The sequence below is a fragment of the Mus musculus genome, chromosome 2 (genome assembly GCF_000001635.26).
Source record: "Mus musculus strain C57BL/6J chromosome 2, GRCm38.p6 C57BL/6J".
NCBI lineage: Eukaryota > Metazoa > Chordata > Mammalia > Rodentia > Muridae > Mus > Mus musculus.
The window spans coordinates 31,949,224-31,973,991 of NC_000068.7; the positions used below are offsets into that span (position 1 = coordinate 31,949,224).

At 51.9% G+C, this 24,768-nt stretch overlaps 1 protein-coding gene across 1 annotated transcript; it reads left to right on the forward strand.

Moving 5' to 3' along the window:
- Positions 1 to 1,079: 1,079 nt before the first annotated feature.
- Aif1l (allograft inflammatory factor 1-like) lies at positions 1,080 to 24,219 on the forward strand. Its single transcript, NM_145144.1, has 6 exons — positions 1,080 to 1,158; positions 1,306 to 1,367; positions 12,992 to 13,058; positions 15,848 to 15,889; positions 20,407 to 20,569; positions 21,680 to 24,219. Exons 1-6 carry the CDS (start codon positions 1,128 to 1,130, stop codon positions 21,765 to 21,767), a joined length of 453 nt encoding a protein of 150 aa, NP_660126.1. The 5' UTR covers positions 1,080 to 1,127; the 3' UTR covers positions 21,768 to 24,219.
- Positions 24,220 to 24,768: the final 549 nt, after the last annotated feature.

Consider the following 24,768-nt stretch of genomic DNA (forward strand, 5'->3'; position numbering starts at 1 on the left):
GTGACCAGAGCAATAGGGCCCTGTTCTGAGTCCAGTTCCTGCCCGAGCTTTCAGAGGGAACACGACCATGCAGGCTTTGAACTCCCAAGCCCTTGTGGGCCTACCTTCTACAGTGCAGTCCCTGCTCCTGTTTCTCCTATTCTGCTGCTTAGGGAGCTTGTGTCAAGTGCCCAGCTTCAGATGAATGAATGAATGCATAGTGGGAGGAACCTAAGAGCAGGAGCCCTGCCTCGCAAGCATCTTTCCTCCCATTAGCCCCATAGCATTCTATCTGGACCACTGGACTCCCCTGTGTGAGCTTGGCTACCCGTCCCCACAGTCAGCTGGTCCCAGGATCCCAATCTAAGGAGTGTAGACTTGAAATAAGTCAGGGGAACAGGGATTCCTGGATCCCATGGTTAGGGCAATCCTGATCTGTGCCTGTGTCCACAATGTAACAATGGAGGGAGACCCTGTCTCTAGAAAGGGTCTCTAGTCTGTTCAGGTTGGACACTGGAATTCATGATCTCTTTCTTTACAAGTTCCTAGTTCTTGCATGCCCACCCTGGCTTCTCCTCAAGTCACAGGCTGCTTCTTTACCACCCTAGAGGACTCGTGTCCCAGCTTCAGCTTCCAGACTTTTCTATCTAGTAGGCATACCGGTACTACTTTGTAGTTAGGGGAAATGACACACAAAGACCAAGTGTCAGGTACACCGTATTTGCACCAACACACGTATTTATCTAAAATATCGGTGTTATCGTGGCACTGCCGGGCAAAGGTGACAGTGAGGTGACAGCCTCTATTGGCACTTGATCTTCACAACCAGCTCTGCAAAGTTCTTAGTGAGATGTGATATTGTCTCTTCTGGTGATGGGGAAAGAGGGCGTTCCCATCTTGCATTTTCCGCGTCCTCCAGCAGAGGGGCGGCGGCGGGCTAAGCGTCCGGCTAAACAGCGGGCTTTGATGCCCCGGGTGCGCGCGGCAGCGGGGAGGGGGGCAGGAGGCGGGCCGCCGGAGGGGCGGGGTGTGTCCGGCCGCGAGGTCCCTCCGCCCCTGGGTCCCGTCGCCACACGCTGCCGAAGGTCTGGACCAGACGACTTTTCCTCCCTGTTGTCCCTGGCCTTGTCCGGAGTCGGGCTCATACCATGTCGGTCGCACTCAGCAACAGGTTCCAAGGTAGGCGCCTGCTGTCCCCGCGCTATCCCGCGCCGGACGTCCCTGGGTCGCCACCTGTGTGCGCTGTGCGGCGCGCGCGGGAACTCGGAGGGGGCGCGTGGCCCGGTTGGTACCCTAGCTTCCCCGCCGACTCTTTGTCTCCCGCAGGAGGGAAGGCGTTCGGTTTGCTCAAAGCCCGGCAGGAGAAGAGGCTCGAGGAGATCAATCGGGTAAGCCGCGTCACTGTGTGGGACAGCGTGTGGGTCCCATGTGCCGCACTGTGCCACCCCTTCCCCCCAGACAAAATCAGCCCCTTCCTCCCCTACCCCTGGCCTTCTGCAATTGCATCCCTGGCCCCTGCTGTGTGGCCTCCAACTCCAGGTAAGTCCATTCCACCCCTTAGTTCTCTGCCTGGCGTCTCCAGTTGCAAGTTGTAACTCTCGACCAGGGAGGTGGGGCGGGTGAGGGAGCCGGCTGGGGACCACCTAAGGGGTTTGGCGCCAGGAGAGACCCCAGGGCCAGTGCTGTCTCCATAGACCCGCAGAACTTAACACTAGGAGCTGGCTAATGCTGGCATTTCCTTGTTGCCTCCCACCTCCAACTCTAACACACAGCTCTTTGCACCAGCTTTTAGAAAAGTTGCCCAAGGGACTGTTTTTTTCTTCTATGCTGGTCCTGGTCCTGGGGAAGTTCTAGAAAGAAATCCTTCCGCTGCTGCCAGAGACACAATAGCAGCTCCGTACGTTTGCTACTGAGCGTGTAGATCCCAGGAGATAAGAAACGGTGTCAGGGCCTCCTGGATTGGCAAAGCACAGAGGTGGCACAGCCTGAGGCTTTAGGGTTCCCAGGATCTGTGTTCAGATGTGACTGGTGTCTCAGTAAGAGCTTCTCGCTTCCTGCAGGGTCACTTTGTGGGCTCAGGAAAGTAAGGAGCCTACATCTTCTGGGGTCCAGCGCTAGGGAGACAGCCCGCGAAGTTAGTTTCTCTCTCTCTCTCTCTCTCTCTCTCTCTCTCTCTCTCTCTCTCTCTCTCTTTCTCTCTCTCTCTTTTCCTCTACAGTGGAGACTGAACTTAAGATTTTCTCCATGCTAGACACTCTACCCTAGAGTTATTAGTACATTGGGGCTGAGGTATGCCAATTGATATAAGGGGAGGCATTTCTTCTTATTTGCCCCTTTGGTCCCTGGACACCCAGAGTGACAAACTCCAGGCCCCTGTCGAGGAGCTAGCTGGTAGGGTTAGCACACTAGAGGTAACTGGAGGTCGTTGGAGATGCCAGGGCTGTGGTCCTGTTGAAGTGTTTCGACCTAATTCCTTTATTTCCATGGACTGTCTAGACCCAGATAGGTGTCTCTTCCCGTCCACCAGCTCCAGGAGTCCCTGTAGGGCTCTGGGGCCTCTTACTAGGACCCTTCCCTTTTCCCTTGGGGCTTGTCATAGAGCATGGTCTTGGGGGACCCGTGTGCATATAGCTGGGCTCAGATCCCAGGCCTGATGGACTTCTCCAAGACGCCTCAGTGCTACCCCAGCCTTGGCTGCTTTTGCTTTCTGGACAGGAACCTGGGACCCTGACCTCATACAGCCCCCGGGGCCATTTTGTTAGGAAGGTTCTGAGCTAGCTGGCTCCACCCACAGCCAATGGGACCCTAAGCCAGAGACAGCTGGATATGGACATTAATTAGATGACCTTAGTAGAAGAGTCAGAAGAGTGGAGATTTGGGGCTTTCTGTTCTTGGGGACGTACGCAGGTGAAGGCTTGGGATGAGAGCTGTTGGAACAGGTGGCTCAAAAAGGGGCGTGGCAGTACTGATGCTGCAGAAAGTGGGCTAGGGGGAGCTGTGATCTAACCACTGCAGGTCTTCAAACACCCAGAGAGGGCAAGCAGCTGAGCCAAGGCCACACGGGAGCCACTGCTGCAGCTTGCTCTTTTCTGTGCTGTGGATGCTGTTTTGAGATCTTCCACGTGAGCTTGAGCTGCCATTGGGCCGGAGTATAATCCAGAGCGTAGGTCCCTAGGGGAGTAAGCTGGACCATGCAGCTGCTCCCGCATCACAGCAGGCCATGGTGACTACACTGGCATTAGAGCCAGGAGGCAGGCAGCCAAGCACTGGCTCTGTGAGTTCCATCGACCTGCTTCCTTCACCCCTCTGAGCCTCCTTTGCCAGCAAGAGATAATAGTAGTGATTTTTTTTTAAAAGCCAGACGCTGTGTGTGAAACGCACAGAGTTGGCGGCTGTCATGAGCATCGTCATTTGTTTGTGTGAGGGTTTCAGGTATAGGGAGTAGGCGTGGAGGTGTGCCAGGGACATACCAGCTGGGCATGCCCCTTTGGAGGACGGTAGACTCAGAGTGGCTCCACTTGAAGGTCCCAGCCTGGTTGACCCATGGCCATGGCTGTAATGACAGATCCAATTGTCTTCCATCGGAGTACACCTTCTCTGCCCTACCTGGTGTGTGAATTCTAGGGTGATGGGCTAGGCTGGGCTGAGCAGTGCCTGCTGTCCCCATAGAGGCAGGAAACCATACAGGACATGACTTTGTGACTCACTGCATGGGGGTTTTGTGACCAGCCACCTGTTGTGCCCATGAGCATGGAAACCACCGGCTGCTGTCTGGCCCAGCTCTGGGAAGACTTTCTGGACCAATACTCCAATTCTCCTTGGGGCTTTCCCTCTCCTGTGAGGAGGCTGTTTGTGAGCAGCAAGGTCGCTTAATCTTAGCCATTGCTATCATAAGAGAGACAAAGTTGAATCCTCTGGTGGAGCTGGAGGACCCTGAGGGGGAAAGGAGGCAGGAGGGCTGCACATACTACAGCTTTTTAGGGGTTCATTCTAGTTTCTTCTTTATAAATTGTTTTTTAAAAATCCCATTATGCTATTCATGTATACGTGTGTGTGTGTGTGTGTGTGTGTGTGTGTGTGTGTGTGTGTGACACAACACAGGCTGTATGTGAAGGTATGTTTGCAGGAACTGGTTTCCCCCTTCTATCGTGGGTCCCAGGGACTGAACTCAGATCAGCAGGTTTAGCAGGCAGGTCCCTTAACCTCTTAAGCCATCTCAAGAGCCCCATTTTGGTTTCTACGATTATTTTCTGGCCCCTTGTGGGTGCTGGTTCTGCACCAGGCATGCTGAATGCTCCCCGTTAACATTGTGGGGTGTAAGTACTGTTATTCCCATTTCACAGACTAGCCGGCTCAGGGAAGTTGAGTTAATTGCCTGAGGTTAAACAGCCACAATTTACCCAGAGGTGGTGGTGAATGCTTGTCATCAAAGCAGCGTAGGAGGCTTGAGCAGGAGAGGTTGTGAGTTCCAAGGCCTGCCTGGGCTACAGAGGGAAACCTTGAATCAAACCAAACAAGACGAGGAGCCAGCCACAGTGGGACTCAGATTTCATATGTGTACGTGTTTGCTTCAGCGCTGTGCTTCAGTGGCCCCTTTCGTGGACACCCAGCCCCCCTCCCACACTGTGTGGTGTGTATGTGTCAGCACCACTGGAGCAAACTGGACCAGGCAAGTGCCTCCTACTCCCTCCACATAGCTGGCATTCCCCACGCCCTGATGGCATGGTAGGTGACCCCAGGCCAGCCAGGCCCAGCCTTATATGGCAATAGAAGAAATTTCCTCTATCTTCCCATAGGAACCGAGAGAAGCTGCGGGGCTGGGCTGGCTACCCCTCGGAGTGCTTGTGGCCTGGGGCTGGGGGGTGGGCTACAGCTTGAGCCTGTGACTGGCTGGGATCTTTGCACACACAAGGATGTGAGCATGATGATGCTCCATGCCTGGTGCTCACTATGCATCGGCTCACAGATTCGCCTCAATGGAGCACTCTATCACGCTTGTGCCAGGCATGCAGAGAGAACCCTGAATGTCCTTCAGGGGCAAGGATGATAATACCCATCATAATGACGAGGAAATGGCCTCCCCAGACTACTCGGCCAAGGAAAGAGCAGAGGCAGGATTCAGATGAGGTCTGTCTGACTCCAGACATCACCCGTGGCCTGCTCTGGCCTTAGTCCACCAGGCAGCTGCAGCCTTGTAGTGACCCAGGCCTTCCTTGCTTATGTAGGATAAGGATCTCTGGCTATTGTCCCCATGTCTCAGCCCTCTTGGGTCAAATGAAGGTCACTTGTATTCTCTGTCCCGTTTAGGTGCCCAATGGTTATCTCAGTGCTCCTTTGCCACCTGGGAAGGGGGCTGGGATGTTGGAAGATCTCTGTCCAGAGTGACTATGTTTCCTGCCTTCTCTCTCAGCCACATGGGGCCTTTGAGACTTGACCCAGGAGACTATGCCGGTGTGCCTTTCCCTGTGTCCCTGGCAGTACTGCTCTGTCCTTGCCTGTTGGCATTGAGGACACCCGTCTCTCTTGCTCTCCCCTTAATATATTATAAAGGAGATGGTGATAAGGGGTCACGTGGGCCTCTGGGGATTCAGTGTCCCCTGCAGGTCTGGCCAGTTGTGACCTTGCTGTGGCTATGTCACGGGCAGCTGGAGATGGAATTTCTGTGAGGTCTGCTTTATGCGTGTGGTCACTGGGTGTATTTCTTTAGCTGCCCCATCTACTGGCGAGAACACCGTGTCCGGATAAGGCCCCAGAAGGGAATGTGAGCCTGTTGTCTTTGTGGGTACGTGTTACAGGTTCCTGCTGCTCGCCAGGCTGGGCTGGGCATCTGTGGCCTTGGCCTGGCCCTGGCCCTTTTGGGAGCCTGTGGAGTGTGTCAGAGCCCACAGGCTCCCAGCATGGTGCTGCCTATCCTTGGCATCACAGGGCATCGGCCACCGTTGGCTGGCTTCTAGGGTGGCAGTGTTTGCTCAGCCAAAGGATCTGCTGCAGCCTTTTCTTCTTATGGTGGCGCTGGGCATGGATCCCAGAGCCTCAAGCATTTGAGGCAGTATTCTACCTGTGTCCTCAGCTGATGTAACTGATGTGGAAAGACAAGCCTGGAGGGTCAGGATCGTACTTGTTTAGGAAGGGGGTTGTTGAATCAGAGCTATGGCGGGTGACTCCGGAGGCCCCACACTGCATGGGCCTGCCTGCCTTTGGTGCTTTTTTTGTTGTTTTGGTTTTGGTTTAATTTTGAGACATGGTCTTGTGTTACCCAGGATAGCCTTAAACTCGCCCTGTAGCTGAGGATAGACCTGAACTTCTGATCCTCCCATCTGTGTCTCTTTGGGGCTGAGACTGCAGCTGAGGTCCACCACAACCAAGCTGTTTGTAAATCCTTAAGAAACTAACGTGGTGCACGCCTTTAATCCCAGCACTCGGGAGGCAGAGGCAGGCGGATTTCTGAGTTCGAAACTAGCCTGGTCTACAAAGTGAGTTCCAGGACAGCCAGGGCTATACAGTGAAACCCTGTCTCGAAAACCAAAACAAAACAAAAACAAAAAAACCCCCAAACAAAAAAAGACTAACGCCTGGCCTTTGAGATTTGGGATGGGGCTGGAGTGGCGGGAGAGGGACTTTCTTGTTTGTCTCAGGTTGTTGACCAAGGCAGCCTGGAGCTAGGGTGGTGGCTGCCAGCATTGTTCCCTGGGGCTGAGACAGGAACACAGCTCAGTAACAGGTGGACAGTTGTTTGAGGACAAAGAGAAGCTTGCCTTTGAGGAGTGGTATCCAGAGGGTACCACTGGGGGTCTTCATGACATCACGTCAGGACATAGAGAGATGTGGGTGGACCCTCTCTTGTACAGCATTCTGGGTGTGGCTGAGGGCGGGGTTGGGTGACTGACACTGGACAGGAAGGCCAGCTTTATATATGCCTTCTTATACACCACTAAGGGTGTATATCACGGTGACCCCATTTTATAAAGGAGGCAGCTTAGGTCCAGTATAGAAAGTAAGTCATCCAGAACCACAGAGCACTGGGGATAGAGGGCCTGGGACAGCACCAGGCAGCTGGACCCATTCCACCCCCTCCTCCTCTTAGCCCTTTGCCCTGCACCTCGAACCCACCCATTATGACTATAGGGGGCTTGGTCCCTCTGGGGCCTCAGTTTCCTCAGCTGTTGGCCAAGGAGCACAAGGCAGATTCTAAGCTCCCTCTGGGTTCTGAGGTTAAGTGGACGTGTTAATTCTGCCCCTCCCAAGCCTCCCCCGGGGCCAGATTAGCACTTCAAGCTTGTCACCTCATATTTTGGCCCCTTGAGTTTCCTGAAGAACTTATCTTGGGGGATAATGGTCTAGATTGGAAAAGGACATGGGAGTACCCCTGAATGGGGGCAGAATCTCCTCAATAACCTGCTGCCTCAGGGTGACCCCTACCCTACCCCCTTTTAGCTTCCTTCTCCCTGAAACTTGTGGCCTGGCCACCGCCACCTTGTTGGAGGCAAGGAGGAAGCTGGGGTGGCCCAAGGATCTAGACCCTGAGGGAGGTGCAAATCTTTTGTAACCATGAACTAGTTCATCAGCCCTGCCCAGTTCCTCATCCGATCTATCAAATGACGTAGCTAGAAGAGGGAATGAGAACCCCGCACACCCCCTCCCCCCCACCCCCAGGTCAGGCAAGGTTGGATTTTTGAGAATCTGGCAAATAACAGATGGTGGTCTCGGGAGCAGGCGTGACAAGCCGACACTACGCATGTCAAACTCCCACCAAGCATTTGGTAGTGACTGGTGGGTAGTCACTAGTTCACACTAGCTCTCAAGACAAGCCTAGGAGATAGCTAGGAACCTGAGGCACAGCCGGCGATGTGAGTTTTCACAGGGCTACTAAGTGAATTAGCCCAGGCCGTCCGACTCCAGCTCACACCTGTTGATCATTTTGCTCTTCTTTCCACTATCTGGGCTGACAGCTATCTCATCCCACTGCCTTGCTTCAAGGGCCAGCCCAAGGGTACTGCTTCGGAGCAAAGCTTCCCCCAGAGGCTGGGCAGGGATGTGGGGTGGGGGAGGGGGGAGGTTCTTTAGGGAAGGGAACCTGGACTGTGCTTGAGCAACAACAGAATCCAAAGCCTGGAGCTACGGAGGAAGCTGGCCTTTTAGCCATTGTGTTTCCTCCCTGCCTGCACACCTGTCTCCTCTGCCCCGAGCCAAGGACACAGCTGTCCCAGCCCAGGATCACCTACCCACACATGAGTGGGTCAGCTGCTTTTCCCACCCTGGTCACTCCGGTGGCTCGAGCACCTGTCACTGTTGGCTCCCAAGGAAGATGTGAACCCATTCCCGGAGTCCACTCCGGTGTCCGTCGCACACAGCCGCAGCTCCTGGGAAGCTGCTTATTTCTGAGAGAAGTGTTTAGGAAGTGGCGCAGACAAATGACAGGCTTCTGTATTCACTGAACACGTGTGGATGGGTGCATGCGTGCTCTGTCGGCCGTTGTCGGCTGCTGGGCATCTTCTGTATGTTACCTTTCTCATGGCTGGGACAAAATGTGTGATAAAAAGAAACTTAAGGAGGGTTTGTCTTGGCTCACAGTTTTAAGGGATGGCCATCCAGGTGGGGAAGGCCTGTCCGGGGCTGCGAAGTGCTGGGCACGGTGCTTGTGTAGTTACTCCCCCCCAATCTTATTTAGTCTAGGACTCCAGGTACCCTAGGGAAAGTCCTGCTGGCATTCAGGGCAGGCCTTCCTCTCTGTTATCCCTCTCAGGAAACCCCTTCAGTTCTTCTCAGGGCTCTGTTTCCACCATGATTCCTGTCCAGAAGGCTGACCAGCCAGCATCAGAGGGCACTAGCTGATAAGCATATCCTGGGACTCACCTCTGCACACCTACTTCCTTGGATGGCTTCTCCTCTTCAGCTGTGGATGGGGGTGGGGTGGGGGATGGGAGGAGGGATGGGGGAAATGGTGGTGGTGGTGGTGGTGGTGGTGGTGGTGGTGGGAGGCCAACTCCTCAGTGCCAGAGCTCTTTCCCGGTTCAGCCACTTGCAGGGGACATTGCTTATCTTCTGAGTCTCCATCATCCTCTTCTTCCCAAACCCTTAACTCTGCGTCCTCACAGGGGCGGCTGGGCAGTGGGCACTGTCAGGGGAAACCGTGTCGGGGACCATGTGGGATGGAAGGATCAGAGCACGGCCAGGTAGATTGGAAGCGGAGGCAGATTCATGGACAGGCTGCAGTGTTTTAAAATAGGGGGCTTGGGGAGAACTCTGTGATCAAACTCTTGAAGTGAGAATGTTGCAGATGTGTGGAGGAAGTTCGCTCTCGGGGGACAGGGCCGGAGCAAAGGTCCTGGGATAGCAGTGAGCTCAGCAAACAGGAGATAGTGTGGAAAACAGGCCAGGATGGTGGAGGAGCAGGAAGTGAGATGGGAGGGACACATTCATTGAGTGATATGTAAGATGGAGATAGGTGCTAAAAAGTGCTTCCTCTAGATAAAGGAGGTCACTCCCACACACCACTGTCTCCAGCCCTTACACACCCGTACCCTGGCCCAAATAAACCCCTACTCCCATATACACACCCCTCTCCTGACCCCCACACACCTCTGCTGCATCTTCTGAGAGCCCAATCAGGAAGTCCAGAGAGAGGGAGCCACTATGAGCCTCTTCTGCAGTGTGTGCCTTGCCCTTGTTCCCAGCCCTGCCAGACTGTCCAGTTGATCTTGTATGATTTCTCTCTAAGAACAAGGACTGGGTCTTTCCCTTGAACCATGTTTACCTGGTAGGAGGTGGAGGCCAAGATGCTAAGGATAGGCTGTGGTGGGTTGGAGCTTCTGCCTAACTACATAGTGTGGGTGCAGGGCATGCCCTTTGGTTCTCTCTCCTAACGTGCCACATGCTGGTCCTTTGCCTGGTGTGCTTGTGTGTGTGTGTGTACGTGTGTACAGATATGTATACACATGTATGCATATGGAGGCCAGAGGGGCTGTTGAGTGTCTTCCTTAACCACTCTCTACCTTGTTTGTTTGCTTGCTTATTTGTTTGTTTGAGACAGGGTCTCACTGTATAGCTTTGTCTGGCCTGGATCTCTATGTAGACCAGGCTGGCCAACTGCATCCCAAGTGCTGGGATTAAAGGCGTGCACTGCTATGCCAGGCCTCTACCTTATGCTGTTCACTGTACCTGAAGAGCATCAGTTTGGTCAGATTGGCTGGCCAGTGAGCTTCAGGGATCCTCCTGTCTCTGCCTCCTCAGTACTGAGATTACAGGTGTGTGCTGCTACACTTGGGTTTTACATGGATGCTGGGGGTTGAGCTCAGGCCCTCAAGCTTGCGTGGCAAGCACTTTTGGAAATGTCTCCTCCGCCCCTTGCTTATACTTTTGTGGGTACCTCTGCACATATGGCTTTACAGGCATCGGTGATGTGAACAAGACACGACAAAACAGTGAGTTGGATGTGAGCTCAGTTAAAATTCAGAACTGATTAACTTCTGCACTCAGGGTAACTGTCCGTGGACATTGTTTTAAAAGCCTTTACTTAGCAAAGGGAAAACTTGGCCACCTAATTAGGGTCCCTCCCCTTTTAATACCCCTTGTCTTCACTGCCCCAAGTCTGAAAGCCACTGACCCGACGTGTTTCTCAATGGACATGTGAGGTATCCAGGACCCTGGGAGGTACTTGGTTTGTTGGGGTGAGCAACAAGTATGAATTGTTCCACTTTTGGTGTGGTAACGGGAAGGGGCGGGTCTTGGCAGAGAGCTATAAGAGGGAGCCCAGAGGAAGGGCCACTCTCTACAGAGCTATCAGGAGGGGAACAGCTCTAGCTTCTCAGGAAAGAGCATTCAGCTCCAGCTAGCTTGAAGCTGGGGGGAGCCGGCTTGGTCCTGGGGCTGGGCCTAGAATCAATTATGAATCTTCCCTGTATTTCCCCAGTGCTGTGTGGACTAGACACCGTCCGTGACCCCTCTGGTTGAGTTCTAACCTGTAAGATCAGAACATGAGTGGCTGGGGCGATTTAATAAGATAACCCAAAGCTGTTCTCAGTGGCTGCTTAGCCAGGTGACTCCTTCTGAACCCAGGCAGGAGAGGAGCCACCTGTAGGTGGAACCTGAGCTGCAGAAGGGTCAGATGGAGGTCACTTAGGGAGTTGCCATTTCTGTTTATTTGGTTCACACGGCAGGCGCAGAAGGGAGCTCTCCAGATGTGTGCGTACAGGCTGGTTCCGTTTAGTGGGAAATGACATCAGGAACTTACATACAGATTAATTGGCACATTTTTATCTCTGTGTGATCAGGTACGTGTGTGCATGCCTGTGTGTGTACACGTATGCATATGTGTGTAGAGGCCAGAGGTCAACCTTGCTCTGGAGTCGTTGTCAGGAGCTTGAGACTTGGAGCTCAGCAATTCCGCTGAGCTGGCGGGTCAGCAAGCCCGGAGACCCTCCTACCGCTCCCTCAGGAGTGCTGGGGATTACACGCTCACGCTGTCCTATCTGGCTTTGGACTTGGTCCTGGGCATCGAACTTCGTTCCTCATGCTTGTGTGGCAAGCACTTTACTGACTGAGCCATCTCCCCAGTCCCCTTAACCATGTGATCTCTGTGGTTTTAGGGTAGGAACTTTATCCACCTCGTTTCACGGCTCCCTGACGCCTAAGTGTAGCACAGGGTGCATCCCGGCGGTGGTCCCTGAGGAAATGCCCAGTGAGTGAATGGATGAGGAGACAAATGGCAGTGCGGTGTCACGAGCACCACGGGAAGGACTAAGTGTGGTTCACAGACTGCAAATGGTTGGATGGGAATATTCCCGCTGTGTCCAGATACCTAGCTCGCTACAAACTGAGCAAGCACCCTGATACTGCCCCATCAGGTACAAGCACTTAGATAGCATTCTTTTTTTTTTTTAAGATTTATTCTTATTTTATGTGTATGAGTATTTGCCCACATGCATGTCTGTGAACCACAGGCATGCAGTGCTCATTGAAGCGGAAGAGGTCATCAGATTGACTGGAACTGTGAGCTGCCATGTGGGTGCGCGGAACTGACTCGGGATCCTCTGCAAGGGCAGCCAGTACGGTTAACTGCTGAACCATCACAACAACCTTTCGTTGCTGTAATTTTTTTAGTCAGGCTCTTGATACGTAGCCCAAGTTGGCTTTGAACTTGCCATCCTCCTGCCTCAGCTGTGTAAGTGTGGGAATAGCTTTTTAAGAGGAGAGACCAGGAGTGAAGGGCTCCTGCACTCTGCATCTCTCAGGGCTGTGGTTTAAGGTGGCTTAAGTATGGAGGAGCTCAGCAGGGTTTCTGACTGTACGAGCATCAGTTTCCTCAGGCGGGAGGCAGGCACAGAAATGGCGGCTACCTCCTAAGGCTCTTGGGAGATGTGAAACGAGAGTCAGTGTGCCTGCGATCCAGCTGCTGTTGTTTGGATCCTACCTGTAGCTGCCCGAAGGACCCATCTGGTTCTGGGAGGACTCAAATATGTGTCTTCTGTGGCTTGTGAAGGAAATCGCACTAGGGATTAACCCTCATCTGACAGGTGAGGGCGGAGGCTGAAGATGGCTGATTCATTCAGTCAGTTTCTGGTCAGAGCAGAGGTAATGTTGCCAAAGCCACTCTTGCCTCCCATGTTATCTTTGCAGACTTACTGAGTAGTTCAGCCTTGATGCTCACCAGGTGGGGAAGGTAATGGTCTGCTGAGCACAGAGTGGGGAAGGTAATGGTCCGCCGAGCACAGAGAGGTCATTTGCTGAGGACACAGACCTTAGAAACGAATGGCAGCCTCATCAGCAGTCTCTGGAGCTCACAGCTTCTCACATCCCGGGAGCTTGGTGTCCTGGGGACAGTATAGGGCACATTCCTGAAGGTGTTCAGTTCCCTGAGTAGAGCTCTAGTAAGCTCTGCCCCTAGCTGCAGAGAACACCTACCACCAGGCTGACTGTGAATCTGCCTAGAGGCTCAACAGGAAGCTGCCTGGGGTTGCTTCTAGGTGACCTTTGCCCCCAACCCTGTCTGAGTACTGTGGTCTCACCTCTATAGGAGTTCCTCTGTGACCAGAAGTACAGTGATGAAGAGAACCTGCCGGAAAAGCTCGCAGCCTTCAAAGGTGAGCCAGGGCTGCTGGCCCAATAGCCCCGAGAGAGAGAGAGAGAGAGAGAGAGAGAGAGAGAGAGAGAGAGAGAGAGAGCTGGCTGCTTCCTCAGCCCATAGCACACAGGCTCCCTTGGCCCCACAGGACTGGGCTGCAGCTCTGATTCATCCAGAATGCCCCACTTTCCATAGGGCTTTGAGTCAGAGGTCCCCCCAAAGAGTCAGGAGCAGGCCCTTTCCCCTTCCTGTGTCCCTGTGGGCCCCTGGCTGCCGGCTTGCTCTGGCCCTGCCCCTTTGTCCCATGGCTGCCCAGTGTGGCTCAGGTTGGCTCCTATTTGCCACGTCCAGGCCCTGTGCACTTCCAGGGCCCCAGCACACAATCTGCCCTTTGTGAGCAGTCTGTGCATGTCCCCCTCCCTGGTGGAGTCTCTCAGGAGCCCCTGTGGAGAATAGACATTTGTGTCGCTACAGTGGGGCAGGGGGGCAGAGTTTCTGCCCATTGAATCCCAACAGCACGGGATGAAAAGAAAACAGGGCCCAGGAGCCTGCGCAGGGAGAGGGCAGTATAAAGGTTCCTCTGTTCGGGGCCCTGGTGCTTGGTCCTCTGCCAGTGGCTCGAAAGGAGAGGAGCCTGGGCACACAAGGAATGGGCAGACCCACCTTTCCTGTGGGATGCACTTGGGGGATGGGGACCCTGGACTTTGCAGAGGTTATCCAAGAGGTCCCATGCCTCTCCCGAGTGTTTGCTGTGCTGGCATCCTTCCCATTCCAAGGCCAAGTACCTGTCAGTGTGCCTTGCCTGCCTCATCTGGTTCACAGCATGATTGTGCTGGCCAGGACTTAGATGGCAGTCATATTAAAAATGGCCAGCAGGTGCTGAGTGTTGGCCCATGTTCAGCACTAGCTGACATACTCTGTTGAGCCACCCCATTCCCCACCCTTAGGAGGCAGGCAGATGGTGAGATCACTCATTTATAGACAACAAACTCAGGTTTGGGGAGGCAGAGGGGTCACATAGCTCACTTGAGGCAGAGTTAAGATTCGAGTCCTTGTTAATCCGTCTCCAGAGCCCCAGATCTCAACCCAGGTCTGTGTTTTCTCTACATGGGGTGGGGAGTAGGGCAAGTCTGCAGGAGATATAGGCAAAGGATACTCAGGGCCCACAACTCATGGGGGCCTCTGGGAAGCAAAACTGCTCTTGGGGTCTGAAGTCACATCTTCAGTGGGAGGTAAGGCTCGGTTTGTTCAGCCGGTAGTCCTAGTGAAACAGTTTTGTTGGAAAAAGAAAGATACAGAGGTCCTCAAGCCATGTATTCCTCTGCTCTCCAGATGGCTATTCACTGGGCACCAGGCCTGGGGAGTCACATGGGACAAGACCTGAGGAGTGTGTGTGAGCGTGTCTGTACAGGGGCAGGGATAAGTACAGAGCAAGGAGAAGCCAGAGTCAGCAGGGTGCAGGTGCCTGGTGGAAGCTGACGTCCTTGGGACTGTCTGAGCACCGCTGGGAGGATACTCCAGGCTGAGAGACCAGCCAGGTGGGGTGGAGGGGAACAGGGTGCCTGTAGCAGTGAATTAATTATTAGTTAAACCGCTTTGGCATGCTGCACTTGCCCGAGAGCTCTCTGGATTCACAAATGAAAGACATACACACACCACCTAATTTTGATATGCCTTGACTAGCTCAATGGTTGGGCATTTCTAAACCTCCCGGAGGCTAGCACACACCCCCTCCAGTATTCCTGGCATAACACCTTCTAAATCTATGTTTTATCTTTGCTGTGCTGTTACCTTCTAGACAGCCCCTCCCATAGGGCCGCATTCTGTTTCCACCTACATTGCTGGATGCTTTCTTTCCTGCAGCTCTTATATCTGATCTCTCTCCTTCCGAGTCACAGCAGTTCCGCTCTCCCCCCTTTCTCCTTCTGTCCCATGCCAGGAATATTGTAGAGACTGATTCTTTTTGAAAGAATTCAATCTAGTAATGGCAAGATGGCTCAGCAGATAAAAGCACTGGTCATAAGACACCAGTGACCTGAGTTCCATCCCCCAAACTCATGAAAAGGTGGGAGGAGAGAACGGACGTCGCAAAGTAGCCTCCAAACACATGCATGCCCAGACACATGAATCATACACATGTAAACACACACACACACACACACACACACACACACACACAGAGTCAATCAAGGGCTGTAGACAGTTTAAGCAGATGTTGTTTTAACAAGGCTAAGCAAAGCAAACATTTCAAAGAGGGATTGGAGTGAGCTTTTGCTTTGTTAAACTAGAAAGAAGTTTTGATGAAGGTGATGCAAATCATAGTAGATCAGATTTCCATTTTAGGGTATTTCGTCCCATGATCCTCTAGAAAATCCCACAAGGGAGGCTGGTGTCTATACCACGATACAGCAATATTATGTATGACGTCTGGTCTTTCGAGCATACATACCCTATGTTAGTGTGTGTGTGTGTGTTGGGGGTTGGGGGTGTGGGTTCCCTTGTACAGCAGGAAGCAGGAACAACCAGGCTGGAGTAACTAGAATATTTACCCACAAAGGAGCACTGTGGCTATCAGGACAGTATATCACATGGTAGAATTTTCCTCGTGGCTAATTCTTGCCTACCTGGTATCAGGAGAAGTTTTTTGGCTCTTCCAGAGACAACAGCTAAGACGACAGGACCCCTTGGGCTGGGGAGGGTGTCAAGGGTTCCTCAAGGGTTCAGTCAGCCCTTTCTAGAGAGTCACTGGGCTCTGCAGGGAGAGCTGTGGCTTCTAATCTAATGGCAGTTCGTGCTTGTGATTTTCAGAGAAATACATGGAGTTTGACCTGAATAATGAAGGCGAGATTGGTGAGTGAGGCCTTGGTGGTGGAGAAGGAGGATGGGAAGGAGGCCTGAGAGCCAAAGAATCCTGCTGCTCTGGGGAGGAGCACTGGGTGAAGCTGAAGAACACCCAGATGCATGAGGCCCTGATGGTCCTGGTGGCCAAGCTGCTTGACTCTAGCAGCAGGAGACACCAGGGAGTGACTTCCACTAGGGGGCAGCAGGAGACACTGGGGAGTGACTTCCACTGGGGAGAGACTTCCACTGTGGGGTGGGGGTGGTGGGACTGGGATCTTGGTTCACACAGCAAAAGACAACTTTAGAATGAATTGTTACTATTTATTTACACCTTTGTATGTAGTGTGTGTGTTTGAACATGGGTGTTTGTGTGTGGGTGGTATGTGTTAGGACAATGTACAGGAATCTGTTCTCTTCTACCATGTAGGTTCTGGGGTTTGGGGATCAAGCAGGTTGTCAATCTTGGTGGCAGATACCTTCACCTACTGAGATGTCATTTCAGCCGTGGGCCCCTTCCTTTCTTCCCTCCCCCTTCCTTTCCTCCCTCCTCCCCTCCCTCTTTTCCTTTTTTTTTTTTTTTGAGACAAGTTCTTGCTATGTAGTTGTGTCTGGCCTGCAATTCATGGAGACCCACCTGCCTGTAGATGTGCCTTCCGACATTGCCCCCTCCTCTGAATGTCTGTGTTTGAATCCAGGTTAAAACCTTTTAATACACTCCAAATTCAGTTCATTAAAAATAAAAAGGGTGACTTAGTGATCAAGGGGGCTTGCTGCTCTGGCAGACAACCTAGATTCATTTTCTCGCACCCCACGTGGTGGCTCACAACCCCCAGTGACTAGTTCCAAAGGATCTATTGCTCTCTTCTGGACTCCGAGGGCACTATGCACATAGCGCACATAAAAACCCTCATACACACAAAAATAAATACATCTTTAAACAATTTTTAGCTTGGTGGTGGTAGTGTGTGTCTTAAGTGCACTCGGGAGGCAGAGGAAAGCAGATCTCTTGAGTTCAAGGCCAGCCTGGTCTACAGAGTGAGTTCCAGGACAGCCAGGGCTACACAGAGAAACCCTGTCTTGACAAACAAAAGGGAAGAAAGAAAGAAAGAGAGAGAGAGAGAGAGAGAGAGAGAGAGAGAGAGAGAGAGAGAGAGAGAGAGAGAGAAGGAAGGAAGGAAGGAAGGAAGGAAGGAAGGAAGGAAGGAAGGAAGGAAGGAAGGAAGAATATGGGAGGGCTGGAGAGATGGCTCAGTAATTAAAAGTGTGTACTGCTCTTACAGAGGACCTGAGTTCGGTTCCCAGAGCCAGCATCAGGTGGCATTCAAACAACAGTAACTCCAGCTTCTGGAGTCTCCGCCTTCTGATGGCCTTGGTGGGCACTGCACTCATGTGCACACACACACACACACACACACACACACACACACAATCTTAAAAACTACAATAAAAAATAGTAAGGAAAAAGGACAGATATGGAAGAATTATAGTTAGAGAGAGAGAAGAGAGGAGAAAGAGAGAGAGAGACTGAAACTTATACAAAACAAAAACTACCAAGAAGGCTGGGTTTGAGTAGCTTAATAATTGCTATCTATATGATTTTGGTGGCTTAATCAATGTCTACGTTTAAAAGATTAAGTAACAATGTTTTTGCATTCTTCTTATCTGAAGAATGTGTCTTTCTGTAGGTGAGATTTTACAGGGTTTTTGCAGACTTTTCAGACTAAAAAGAGAAAATTGTAGGTCACAAAGGTCAGCGGGATTCTTACCATGCGCAGGTCACTAGGAGGTCGATACTCGTTCTGACTGTAAACAGGGCTCAGGATCTTGTCTGGGAGTCTTTTCTCAGAACAGACAACAGGGTGTGCTGGTATGGTTAGCTTCAGAGGCCACACAGCTGGCCAGCTGTTCCATGGCTCTTGTTAGGAATCTTCCAAGGACGGAAATAGTGTCTCAGCAGGCTGTCTTCACAGCATTTTTTCTTTTGTTAGTTGGGTTAAGATTCTTGACTCGTTGCCAGTAAGGGACTTAAGGGCCGAAGGGCTCCTCGCCCTCCCTGTACCCCTTCATCCTTTACCTTTCTGTCCTGCCAAAAGCCAAGCCCACTCCAGGTCCTTCCATCTCTTGGCCTAGCTCTACTGCCTGGGGATCCTCATGGTACCTCCCTTCTGGATTCCCCAGCCTCCCATCCCAGAGCCTAGACTCCCTTCCAACCAGGCCTGCAGATGCTGCTTGACTCCTAACCAAGGAGCTACTGCCTCATTCTCCCGGGTCTGTTTTGTGCTTGCTGTTGTCCTGTAGTGACAAGGAGTGTAGACAGTGACTGCCTCTCACCCCCAGTAGAACACACTGCTTCCTGCCATCAAGGCATTGTTGGGGTGACAAAGGCACAGAAGACCAGGTAGGATGCTCTTGACCAGCAGGGCCAAGCCATGGTCCAGGCTGCTCAGACACCCCCAGTTTGCGGATGGAAAACCAAGACGACTCAGAGAAGTGAAAGGCTTTGGTGGGCTGCTGATGTTAAGATGTGGGCTCAGGCTCAGCCTTTGCTTCTAAACGAGGTCTCTGTTACCCTGCCCCTACCCTGGATATTCCATTGGATCCAAATGTACTCAGCCAACACTTGAACAGCTACTGCCATTTAGAAGTTTAGATTTTAGATGATTTCATGGTTTTGTTTTTGTTTTGAGAAAGGACTCATGTTAGTCTAGTCTCCCAAGTGTGGAGATTACAGGAGTGCACCAGCAGGCTAACTTTATACAGGGCAGAGATGGAACCCAGGACTGCATGCATGCTAGGCAAACCTACCAACTGAGCTACATCTTTGTGTGTGTGTGTGTGTGTGTGTGTGTGTGTGTGTGTGTGTGTGTGTGTGTGTTTTGTTTTCAGGCCAAGGTTGACAGACAGCTAGAGCTACACAGAGAAACCTTGTCTCAAAGAAAAACTTAGATTACATTTATTATTTATTTGTTCATGAGGAGGGGCTGCTCCACTATGGCAAGTGTTTGACAGAGGACAACCAGAGGGAGTCAGCCCCTCCTATACCCCTCGGGCTCCAGGGATCAAACTCAGTACCAACCTCCGGCTTGGCTGCAGACACCTTTCCCCATCTGGCTGAGCTATCTTGCCAGCATGTTATTTTAACTGTTATTGATTGGCTCGTGGCCACCATCTCTTTAGATGGATCTGGTGCCCTCACCAATGAGAGAGGCACAGTGGGCCAGGGCACTCGGAAGCTCCCTACCACGTGTCCTCCAGGAGGTCTTGCCAGTGTGAAATCTGGTGGGCAGCGCGTGAACCCTGTGAACCTTACCACAGAGAAGCCTGGACAAGCCCTGCAGCTTCGAGTCTTGTGCAAGTGTGGCCCACCTCAGGCCTGCTCACAGTCCTAGGACCTGGCCTTGCCCACTCTCTTTTGCTTATCCATTGTTCACTGTGAACAATCCCCAGGAAATAGCCCCAGAAGGAGGTGGGAGCCCTGAGGTCAGGCGGGGGCTCTGGGGTGGGGTGACTTTTTTTGGTACCTCCCTTATTTTTCTTCGATTTTGTTCCTTTTGTTGCATTTCCTGCTCTGAGGGATAATTTTGGCTCCCTGTCCCATCTCCCCTAGGGAGAGAGTCTTAGAACAGCTGAGTGGAAGTGGCAGGTGGCAATGGTCTCCATCGTGGTGTGCCAGAGAAAGTTGGACTTTCAATGCCTGGGGTCAGGCTAAGTCCAAGGCACCTTGGCTAACCCAGAACACCTGCTGGGAAAGCATCTCATTTATGGCATCTCTTGAGCCTAAAAACCAACCATTTCTTCTTTTTTCTTTTCCATTCAAACTGATTGTGTGTGTGTGTGTGGGGGGGGGGGGTACACATGTACATGTGCGCCTGCCTGTGTATGGCTGTGTGTAGAGGGTAGAGATCAGCACCTGTGTATGTGTGGCTGTGTGTAGAGGTCAGCACCCGGGGTCTTTCCAATTGCTCTTCCCTTTAGTTTTTTGCTTACTGATTTGACTAGGCTGGATCCTCTTGTCAGTCTCCCAAGCCCCACGATGGCAGGCTTGTGCCAGTGCCTGAATATTTGCTTGAGTTCTGGGGCATTGAGCTCAGTTCCTCCTGCTTGCAGTACAAGCCCCTTACGGACTGAGCTGTCTCCCTAGGCCTTCCTCATTATGTAGCCCAGGTTGGCCTAAAACGTGCAGTGGTCCTTCTACCTCAGCCTTTAAACTGCTGGAATTATAGACATGTGTCACCCATCATCCCACAGAGCTGAAGCAGTCCTCCCCAGGACCCCCAGTCAAGAACAGCAAAGTTTGAGTCCAGCCCGTCTGACTCAGAAGCCCAGGTGCCACCTGCTGGCCTTTACTGCCTCTGAGGAAAGCAAGGGAGGTCTCATCCCTCCCTCCCCAGGGAGTCACCATTGCTGCTGTCTATAGGGAGAGATGGTCACTGAGAATTGTGTGTGCAGCTGTGAGGCATCCCTGGCTCCCTCCAGGGCCTCAGGGTCCTGTCTCCACTCAACAGATCTACTTTTCCTCCTGGCAGATCTGATGTCTTTAAAGAGGATGATGGAGAAGCTGGGGGTCCCCAAGACCCACCTGGAGATGAAGAAGATGATCTCGGAGGTGACAGGGGGTGTCAGTGACACCATCTCCTACCGAGACTTTGTGAATATGATGCTGGGCAAGCGGTCGGCTGTCCTCAAGCTGTGAGTACCTCTTCACTCCATGGGGTCTCAGAGGCAAGGACACCCTGTGTGAGTCAGCGGTCCTCAGGCTGTGAGTCCCTCTTCACCCCATGGGGTCTCAGTGGCAAGGACATCCTGTGGGGAGAGGCCCCGGGCTCAGGGCACCTTACCCATCCCCTAGTTGGTGGACGGTTAGTGGTGCTACCTGTTGCATGAGGAGCTTGGGTTTTCTGGGCCTGTTTTCCTTAGGAGAGATTAGCATGGCAACCCCAAGATTGGGGACTTCCCCATCAATGACCAAAATGATGGTAGCACCAAATGTCCTTTTTTGCTTCCTTCCTTCCTTCCTTCCTTCCTTCCTTCCTTCCTTCTTTCCTTTCCTTTCCTTTCCTTTCCTTTCCTTTCCTTTCCTTTCCTTTCCTTTCCTTTCCTTTCTTTCTCTTCCTTCCTTCGTTCGTTCCTTCGTTCGTTCGTTCGTTCGTTCCTTCCTTCCTTCCTCTCTCTCTCTCTCTCTCTCTCTCTCTCTCTTTCTTTCTTTCTCTCTCTTTTTGAGATGTGCTCCCTTTGTTATGCATGTGGTCTTGTCTGGCCTGGAACTCTCTATGTAGACCAGGATGGCCTGGAACTTACAGAGATCTATCTGCCTCTGCCTCCCAAGTGCTGGGATTAAAGGTGTGGGCCAGCATGGCTGGCCAATGGTGACTTTTTAAAAGATCTGATGGGGGTTGGGGGGTTAGCTCAGTAGTAGAGCACTTGCCTAGCAAACGCAAGGCGTTGTGTTTGTTCCTCAGCTCTGAGGGAAAAAAAAATCTGATGGTATTTTGGGGCAGAACTCTGGCCCAGCCCACCCTTCTCCAGACACCTTGGGTAGGGAAGGCATATGGCCTAGCAGCTGTAGGCTTAGAGGGTTGTACTTTCTTCCACCTTGGACTGGCTGAGCAGTTGGGGTTGGGGAGTCCCACTTCTATTTTGTGCCTGGTTTTTCTTCTGTGACTTAGGATCACCAACCCGCCCCTTCCACACAGCTAGCCCAGGGGCATTCTGTTGAGGACGCTGCAGAGGGAAGGCTGGGGAGCTTTCTGTGTGAGGGGAGGAGTCTTGACCCTTTCATTTCCTTCATCTCCAAACCAGGGTCATGATGTTTGAAGGAAAAGCCAACGAGAGCAGCCCGAAGCCAGCTGGCCCACCTCCAGAGCGAGACATCGCCAGCCTGCCTTGAGGACCCACCCGGACCTTCCGGGCTGCCATCCCTGCCCCTGCCTCTCCCTCTGCGCTCTGCCATCTTGACTCATTGTGTTAGGTCTCCTGGGTTATGCCCCAGTGGACTCATTTTTTTTTTTTCTCTATGTAAGCACATGTTACCTGACTTAATGAGGCTGGGAATCCCGAGCCTCAGGCCCCTCTGCTCCCTGCTGCTCTGCCCTCTTTGTACAAAAGGGCTAACATCAAACCAAAAACTGGAGAGGGCAGGGAGGCTGCAAACCTCGTTCCCATGTTTGAAGAGGGCCTGTCCGTCAGTTCATCTTTCTCAGCTTCTAAATTAAATTCAGGCTGCAAGCTGCTCTCGGAAGATCCAGAGCAGGCACAGAGCTCCAGGGCTCCCTAGTGTCTTAGGGACATGCTTCCAGTGCCGCTGGACCTTCTAGCAGCGGCTACTCAGTGGCTAGACACACAACTGATTCCCTTTTGTTCTTGCCCTTGTCCATTCTCAGCGACATGACGCAAGGTGGGGAGGAAAGAACAACCTTTGGGTACTTCAGAGGAACCAGAAGGAACCGCTCCTTTACAGACAGCTCAGAGGGACAGTGTAATGGCACTGTCCCTTGCTAGAGCAGTAGAGGGGTTTGGAGGCAGAGGTGAGGTCAGTGGTGTGAGGGAGTCCTACTTTCAGGGTGGATGCTGAGGGCACCAGGGTAGAAGTGGAGTCAAGTGTTGAACCTCAAACAGAGAACAGGCTGTCTGATTGCACAGTGCCCCAATCCGGCTATTTACTGTCCTGCCCTACTCTCCCCTCCCTTCACTCCCTCAGTTATTTATCGAGTGTGTATTACAAGCTTTAAGTTCTCTTGCTTTGTCTCCATGTGTGCTATGTCCAACTCCTAGCTCCCTTTTCAAATCCCTCAAGTCCTGGAGCTTGGGGATTAGATGGAGGTAACATGGCAGATTTTAGCTGGGCCAGTCCTTCCATTTCACTGCTGGCCTCCAGGGGTTAAGTGCCTTGCTGAAGGTTGGTGGGGGCTATCAGAGAGTGTGGACTGGAGACCCGCTCTAGGCTGCATTGGTCAAAGGAAAGGGTAGAGAGCAGCATTTCCCAGCCTGATACTTGAGGAAGGTGTGGTCTCCACGGAACACCTTGGGTCAGGACTCACCCTCCTGAGGGCCTCCAGGTTGGCAGTGAGATTTCAGTAAGCACCAAGCCTAGCTTTGCAGATTGTCTTCCTTACAGCTTCCTGACTGGTCTTCAGAGACCATTTCCAAGAATTCATGCAGCAAAGTATCAAATGTCTTACCCGAGTGGGGAACCTCAGCCTTGACCCTGCTTGTGTTCTGGAACCATTTACTCTGGGCACTCAGGACGAGACAGTCACTCATCACACATATTTATCAAGCACCTGCTCAATGACACGAGTCCAGAACCCGGCAGTGAAATGGACTGATGTATGAAATTTATGTCTACTGGGGAATCACTCCCAGCCAATCTAGCCAATGACTATGATATGGAGTGGGGGGGAGTGCAAGAGGTGAGTACCATGTAGTCCCAGGGATTCCAGCTGGGCTCATAATTTGGCAAGTGTCAGAGGAGCCTCTGTAAAACCTTAAGTGGAAAAGACAGGGAAGCGTTGAGCTAATGTGCTTTTCCTGTGGCTCTTGTTCCACAGTCCAATACCCAGGGTGCTGTTCCCACAGCAGTGAGAGAGAGAGAGAGTGAAGCAAACAGGGCATGGAATGGTTAGCTCCAGTTCGTCCTCTGGTCTCAACCAGTTCAGTTCAGGAGAGAGATCATTTCGCTATGACTGGCTGATTTTCAGCCCTAGGAGCTGCTTCAAATGCACAGTCTAGTTGAAGTTTAAACCCCAGCATTCCTCCCTATAAATATAAAATCCTGTCTACCCTCACCCCATCCTTTGACTTATTTTTCTTTTAAGATTAGCATCTCTGCCCCCATTTCCTCCTGCCTTCCTTCTCTGAGCGGGCTGGGACCTTGGACTGCATTGGGTCCCTATTCTATGTGACAGAGGAAGGAAGAATCAGCCGGCTCAGTGGGTCCACAACTCATGAGCTTACACACCACCTCCATAAAGGAGTGTGCCACTGACCTCTGCAGAGCACAGAAAGAGGCAGTGGTCTGAAGATCAATCTATGGGAAGACTTAAGAATGACCCTTTAATGGAGGAGTTGGCATATATTTCAAGTTGTGTCTGTTGGTTCCAGGGTTTTTAACCTCTCTAGTTAAGGGCTTAGCTTTCTTGGGACATCGGCTGCCTTATTTCTGAAAAAGACCAAATGTAACTGGTGTAACCAGCAGTTTGGGGATTGCCAAGTATGGCTTTGCCCTGTGACTCAAAAGATGTTTGTAAGGTAGATTTGGGTGAGTGCCATTATTGTGTGCATGTGTGTATGTATGGATGGGATGTGGTCTCCTGCAGACTGAAATAAACTAGAGCAATTTATCAGTGTCTTTGTGTTTCTTGGGGACAGCTCTGGGCTCAGTAAATTCAGAAGAGCTAGCTGACAACAGGTACCAAGTAAATGAGTGTGTCCTGGGTCTCCCATGTCCCAGACAGACAGTTGACGTCATCTGATTAAGCCCAAGACCCAGGTCTACTGTTAGCATTTTACAATGAATAGAGGCTTGCACACATGCAACTTGTTGAGAGACTGCATCTGACAGAATGTGCCCTCTGGAGCTGACCCACCAGCTCCAAGTTAGGAACCTCTTTTATAATTCTACTCCAGAAATGTCTTCAACATCAGTCAGTATACGCAGATCTGAATCTTAACCCTTCCTGGCTGAAAGCTATTGGATAATTTAACTGCTTTGTGTGGAATTCTCTTATTACATATTTTTTTCCAGACAGGGTCCCATGTAACTCAGGATATCTAGAGATTGCTATGTAGCCTAGGAAGACCTTGAATTCCTGACCCTCTAATCCCCAAAAGCTGAGATGATAGCCGCGCACCATTTGCGATGTGAAGTGGATATGGCTTATGATCTGAAA